The 6,595-nt window shown below is 47.7% G+C and overlaps 1 protein-coding gene across 2 annotated transcripts in view; it reads right to left on the bottom strand.

Moving 5' to 3' along the window:
* PSTPIP1 (proline-serine-threonine phosphatase interacting protein 1) overlaps nt 1-6,595 on the bottom strand; it is a 45,440-nt gene that overhangs the window by 19,367 nt on the left and 19,478 nt on the right. For both annotated transcript variants that reach the window (XM_015568193.1, XM_006754237.2), the window contains 2 exons: nt 4,232-4,332; nt 3,218-3,292 (listed from right to left, as the gene is read on the bottom strand). In XM_015568193.1, the coding sequence (XP_015423679.1) occupies nt 3,218-3,292; nt 4,232-4,299 (143 nt within the window). In that variant the 5' untranslated portion in view covers nt 4,300-4,332. The remainder of the gene's footprint in view (nt 1-3,217; nt 3,293-4,231; nt 4,333-6,595) is intronic.

Genomic DNA, 6,595 nt, shown 5'->3' with positions numbered 1-6,595 from the left:
CTTCAAAGAGCCCTTCAGGTTGGTGTGGGAATGGGGTGATCTGATCAAAGCCAAGACCCTGATAGTTAGGCAAAGCTAGAGTGTCTGGGAGAATTTCCTGGAGGTGATAGGCATTAAAGGGTTCTAAAGAGAGGGAAGATGAAATCACCCTCAATGTACTAGACTCTGGCTTCAGGATGGTGGGGCCCTTTATTTTATTTATTTTTAAAATTTTGAATCCCCCTGACTTAGTGTGGGGAGATTCATAGTAGGTGCTCCATACATGCTTGCTCAATAAATGGATGGGTATGGGTACTTGGTCCATAGTTAGAGAAAGGAATAATGGAATGGTCTCACTAACTCTGGTACATGCCATGGGGCTCAACAGCAATACTTATTAAGAACCTATTGTGCTCTATAATCCACAAATGAGTGAGATCATGTGGTATTTAGCTTTCTCTGACTGGCTTATTTCACTTAGCATAATGCTCTCCAGTTCCATCCATGCTGTTGCAAAAGGCAAGCATAGACAGAGGAAAAGGGACAGACCCAAAGACTGAGAAACAGCGATCAGGCTATCAATCCCCAGAAGGAAAGTAGGGGAGGGCGGGGGTAAGGGGAAGAGATCAACCGAAGGACTTGTATACATGTATATAAGCCAAACCAACGGACATGGACAACAGGGGGATGGGAGCATGAGTTTGTGTGTGGGGGGGAGGTTGGGGGTTAATGGGAGGGGATGAGGACACATTTGTAATACCTTAACTAATAATAATAATAATAAAAGAACCTATTGTGTGCTGGGAGCTGCATGGGGCATGGCTCTAAGGGAGGCAGCCAGTGAGCTAAGATTATTCCATTCCTGCCTCTGAATGTGCCTTGCACTTTCCCACCTCCAGCTTTTGTCCATGTCAGTCCTTTGGCAGAAAGACACCTCCCCTCCATTTCTACATCTCCCAGGGGGTTTCCTCCCTAGTCCACCCTGCTATGCCCTGCTCCTCTGGTCGCCGCAGGTTGATAGGGAGTTGGAGGCAGTGCTGGTTTGCACACACGACTCCCGGCTTGCTCTGGACCCTCCATGGTTGAGCTGTAAAGGCCCCTGCAGGTTTTGTTTCTGTCTCTCCTGCTGCAGGTTCAGCATACACAGCCCAGGCTCCAGTTCCTCCCGGTGGGCAACAAGGCAGACCCAGACTCTATTCCCTGCCCCAGCCTGGGGCTCCCATGTTGGAGGAAGGCTCCCCCTCCAGGGGCTCACAGTTTCCAGCACTCTGGGCCAAAGAGGGGCTGGGTCCCAAAGAAATGGTTGAGGCTGCCCAGTCAGGCCTCTCAGCCCCAAACTAAGCAGGATGACCCCAATTATCTGACTTATTGAATAGCCTGTGAAATTGTTAAGACCCCATATTTATTAGACATTCCCATGGGTTGCTGCTCTCTGCTCAACATTGTGACTGCCCAGAGCAAATCTTGAAAGTGACTGATCCATTTCATAGTCTAGAACCCAGGACTCAGAGTGAGAATGGCCATCCCAGGTTCTCACATTAAATAGGGCAGGGCAGACCTTGCCCTACTCAGCCTCCGATGACCACACAGGAGATCAGGGCTGCCCAGAACATGGCCCTGGTCACTTCATAGTTCTAAAACCCAGACAAGATATTGTGTACCTCTCCATCCTTCCCACTGCCCACCCTGGCTCCACTTTCATTTTATGCTCCTCCTTAGTGGCTTCTTCTTCCTGTTTTAAGTCCCCTGTGACTCACAGCTCCTTAGCCTGGGCTCCCATCATGACCCTGCCTGGAGCACCCTTCCAACTCCTCTTTTTCTGGGAAAGTTTTCCTTTTACAGCTGGCCTAGGAAGCCAGGAGGCAGGCAGGGACTCCTTCCTGGTCATGCTTCCCTAACTGGGACAAAGAAGGGCCCCAAGAGATTCCATTCATTCATCACCATGTCCTCAGCCCTCCTCTGTGCCCATCCTGTTTCCAACCTCGGCCCTGCCCCTGGAAGACCCTCAGTCCATGTTCCTGTTGATCTTCACAATAGTCCCCTGGATTGGGCAGATGAGAACCAAACTCAGAGGTTAAGCAACTTGCTCATAGCCACACAATTCACAAAAGCTGAGTGAGGACTAGAGCTCATGAATTCTTTCTTTGCATTCATGTTTTTTTTGGTCCAATGCACAAACTGAGCATTTATCTCCTCTGGTTCATAACATTTAAAAATCTTCCTTTAGGTTTTCCCATGATTTTTCTGGATCCAGGTGGGAAGCAGGAACCAGCCAGGGTCCCCTAGATCTTTAGAAGACCTAGACTAGAGAGTGTTCAGGGCACTGAATTGGCTTTGGAGCTGACAGGTTTTGGGGTCACTTTCCTTGAGCAGAGCCAGGCACTCACAGGCTTGATTTCCAGGAGCAGAGGTTGCTATGGCAGCTGCAGGCTAAGGTCAGGTCTTTGGGCTCCTGGGTAGGAGAAGGACTCATCAGAGCCCTTTTAGAACTTAAGTCCAATGTTTTGTCTTTCAGGCTGGCTCAGTCCTCACCCTGGAGAAAAGTTCACATTTTCCCAAGGTAGCCCCTCCACTGTTAGAAAGTTCTCCTTCAGCCACTCTCAAATTATCACTCTCTCCCCATCTGCTCCTCTGCCCAGCTCTCTGCACACAGAGACCCAGGTTTCAAGGCTTAAAAAGCCTGGCTGCTTCACCCCAGCAGCTGCCTTTATTGCCTCTCCTGATAACTAGGCCTAAACTGAGCCCCTGGACTCCTTTAATCTTTTGAGGAAGGTTGCATTATTATCCTGACTCACTGGTAAGGAAACAGGCACAGAGAATGTCAGTGACCAGACCATGATTACACACCTGGTGGGTGAGGAGCTGGTACTAGAGTGCATGTGTGTCCTCACCTTGCAGCCTAGGCTGAGCCAACACTGTAAGGGACTCAGCAGCTCATGGAAGGCCTGTCACCTGCCCCTCAGCGCTCTAGGACTTTGGGGGAGGTTGTATGGCTATGCTGCAAGTGCCTGAGGACACATGGCCGCTGCCCTCCTGCCCAGGACCTTCCCACCACCCAGACCACTGGATTTTCTCCCATACACAGAATCTGACCTCAATACCCAAGAGTGCTATCCATCCCTGCCCTGGGAGCCACCCAGACCCTTCATGGCCATGCCCAGTCCACCCTAAACCCTAGCTAAATGCCCAGAAAGTGCCTGGTAATGGAGGAGGAAGCCCAGGCTCTGGGACCTCTTACTTGATCTCTGTCTGGCCACCTGCTTTCCGGGCGATCTGTACCAGCTCCTTCCCGTACCGCTCCTCTGCTTGGGCCCTGCAAGAACAAAGCATGGGCATTTCATCTCCAGTTCTGTTGGCCATGATTCCCTCAAATGTCTGCAGATCCCTCAAAAGTCTGCGACAGGACCGGAGAAGCCACCCTCTTAGCATCTGGGAGCAGGTTGGTTTTCCAGGCTCCTCCTTCAGAAAGTTAAGCCCCCAGCACTTTCTCCAAATCAGGGGTGAGGAACGTCCAGCCTGCAGGCTATATCATTTGGTCTGGCCCTGCCAAGGCAACCGCAGGCAGGAGTCAGAATTCAATAAATCTAGAAGTTTTTTTCATAGCAATATAATTTTAAGTTGATAATTTTGTATGGCCTATGAATAATGTTATAAATATCCAAATGGCCTTTGGCAGAAAAAAGGTTCCCCACACCCATTCTAAATAAATGTTGGCCAAATACAGGGACATCTGAAGAGTCTTGGTATTATTTTCCCACTTGGGGAAGGTCCACATCTGGGGAAACACAGGAAAGCCACAGTCATGACTTTTTTTTTGTAAGGAAAATAACTTTATGTATAAAATATGTTATAACATAATATAGGAAAAGGCAATATGTTTTAAGAGAAATGGTCCAACTTTTTGAATATTTTTTTATGTACTCATATTTTCAATATCAGGAAAAAATGGTTGTCATTTTCTTTCTTTTTTTACTTTTATATTTTTATTGTTGACACTATTACAGATGTCCCCCATTTTCCCCATCCTTTGCCCACCTTCACCTACCTTTACCCACCTTGGCCTTCACCACACTGTTGCCTGTGTCCATGGGCTATACTTATATGTTTGGCTAATCTCTTCACCTTCTTTATCCCCACCACCCTCTTCCTGAAAGCAGCTTGGCTGGGATGGGCAGCCTCAGTCATTTTCCAGAACTAGGTGGAGGGTAGCCTCCCTCCTACACCTACCCTTGCCGACCCTGTTGGTGCTCACCTCTGCCTCAGAAGCTCCTCCATGTCCTTGCACATCTTCCTGCCATCCAGCAGCCGCTGCAGCAGCATCTCATAGCCTGTGTGGGCTGTGAAGTCCCTGCACTGTCACACAGAACATAGGGATGTGAGAGGGCCATACTAGACAGTGCTGGGTGGAGAGCATAGCCTGGCAAGTACCCCTCTGACCACCTCCCCTTCTGCCTCTATCTTCCTCATTCAAAAGCTCTTAAAATTCAGGGCCTGGCTTCACACAGGCACACAGAAGGCCCCACCTCTCCCCACTGCTCCACATGTAAAGATACCAGGTATGTAAGTGAGACCTACCTGGAATCAGAGCTTACAGTCCAGGAGGCAACAACTCCCTAATGCAGGACAGCCAGCGGAAGAGCCACTACCAAGGCCCCATGATGACAGCCTTTACAGGGTCCCCTGCACTGCTCACTCCTGTCATTGTTTCAATAACCCTATTATCTCAGCTGTTTATGAAAACTGAGTCACAGATGGGTGAAATGTGCCCAGGGTGACACAGCTTGAAAGTCATCTGGGTCAAGTCCATGCTCTTAACTTCTACACTATATGGTCTCTGCACTATATGGGCTCTGTGTGGGCTCAGGTAATCCTCTCATGCCCACCAAGTAGGTAGGCTCTGAAGGTGACTTAAGTCAGGACTGGGCACACCGACACACATTTAGAACACAGGTAGGACATTTCATACATCTAGGACACGTAGGGCACATCTAGCACACCTAGCACATTTGGCACAAAACCTGGTTCGCCCCAGGTCCACCTCTTAACCAGGGCAGTTGAGGAAGTGCGTCTTGGAGAATTCAAGACACAGGTCCTATTTTACCTCCCACCCAGCATTTGGTGGCTGTTTCTGAGCCATCTAATTCTCTTTTCTCATCCCTGGAGTGGACTCTGAACTTCTGGTGTAGGTAGTTGGGGAGGGAGGTTATACTCAAGGACTAGGAAGGAACAGAAGTTCTCCTAAGACATCTCTAGGTCTAGGGAGTGGGTCTTGGGGTCAGGCTGCCCCCTCAAAGCTCACTGACTGCCAGGGGAGGAGGCGATGAAATGTCATACTGAAAACAGAGGCTTTTATGTCTCTGGCCCCAACATCCATTCGTATTATATATATATGTTTTATTGTTGAGAGTATTACAGATGTCCTGCCCTTTATTCCCCTCCTCGTTGCTCTCCTCCACCCAGATTCTACCTTACCCCAGGCCTTGACTACCCTATTGTCTGTGTCCTTGGGTAATGCATATTTGCATATAAGTCCTTTGGTTAATCTCTTCACACTACCCTGCCCCCTTCCCCCAGAGATTCATTACTCGATTCCACGTTTCTATGCCTCTGATTCTATTTTATTCATCAGTTTATTTTATCCATTAGATTCTTTGTTCATTTATTTTGATTTTAGATTCAATTGTTTGTTTGTTTATTTATTTATTGTTAATCCTCACCTGAGGATAGTTTTCTATTGATTTTTAAAGAGAGTGGAAGGGACGGGGGGGAGACAGAGAGAGAAACACCAATGTGAGAGAGACACATTGATTGGTTGTCTCCTGCACATGCTCCAACCAAGGCCGGGGATGGAGCCTACAACTGAGGTATGTGCCCTTGACTAGAATCAAACCCGGGACCTGTCAGTTTATGGGCTGATGCTCTATCCACTGAGCCAAAATGGCTAGGGCTATCCTTTTTTTAAAAAATTTCTTTATTGATTAAGGTATTACATATGTGTCTTTATCCCCCCCTTCCCCCCCCCCACAAAATGCCCTCACCACTCTGTTGTCTGTGTCCATTGGTTAGGCTTATATGCATGCATACACATCCTTTGGTTGATCTCTCCCCCTTACCCCCGCCCTCCCCTACCTCCCCTCGAAGGTTTGATGGTCTGATTGATGCTTCTCTGTCTCTGGATCTGTTTTTGTTCATCAGTTTTTGTTGTTCATTATATTCCACAAATGAGTGAGATCATGTGATATCTATCTTTCTCTCATTAGCTTATTTCACTCTCAGCATAATGCTCTCCAGTTCCATCCATGCTGTTGCAAATGGTAAGAACTTCTTTTTAACCGCAGCGTAGTATTCCATTGTGTAGATGTACCACTGTTTTTTAATCCACTCATCTGCTGATGGGCACTTAGGCTGTTTCCAAATCTTAGTTATGGTGAATTGAACATAGGGGTGCATATATCCTTTCTGATTGGTGTTTCTGGTTTCTTGGGATATAGCCCTACTTTGTTTCTTCTTCTTGTCTGATTGCTGTGGTTAGGACTTCCAGTACTTTGTTGAATAAGAGTAGTGAAAGTGGACATCCCTGCCTTGTTCCTGATCTTAAGGGAAATGCTTTTAATCT

This window comes from Myotis davidii, unplaced genomic scaffold (assembly GCF_000327345.1).
Source record: "Myotis davidii unplaced genomic scaffold, ASM32734v1 scaffold1052, whole genome shotgun sequence".
Classification (NCBI taxonomy): domain Eukaryota; kingdom Metazoa; phylum Chordata; class Mammalia; order Chiroptera; family Vespertilionidae; genus Myotis; species Myotis davidii.
This window is presented reverse-complemented; position numbering and strand designations above follow the sequence as displayed.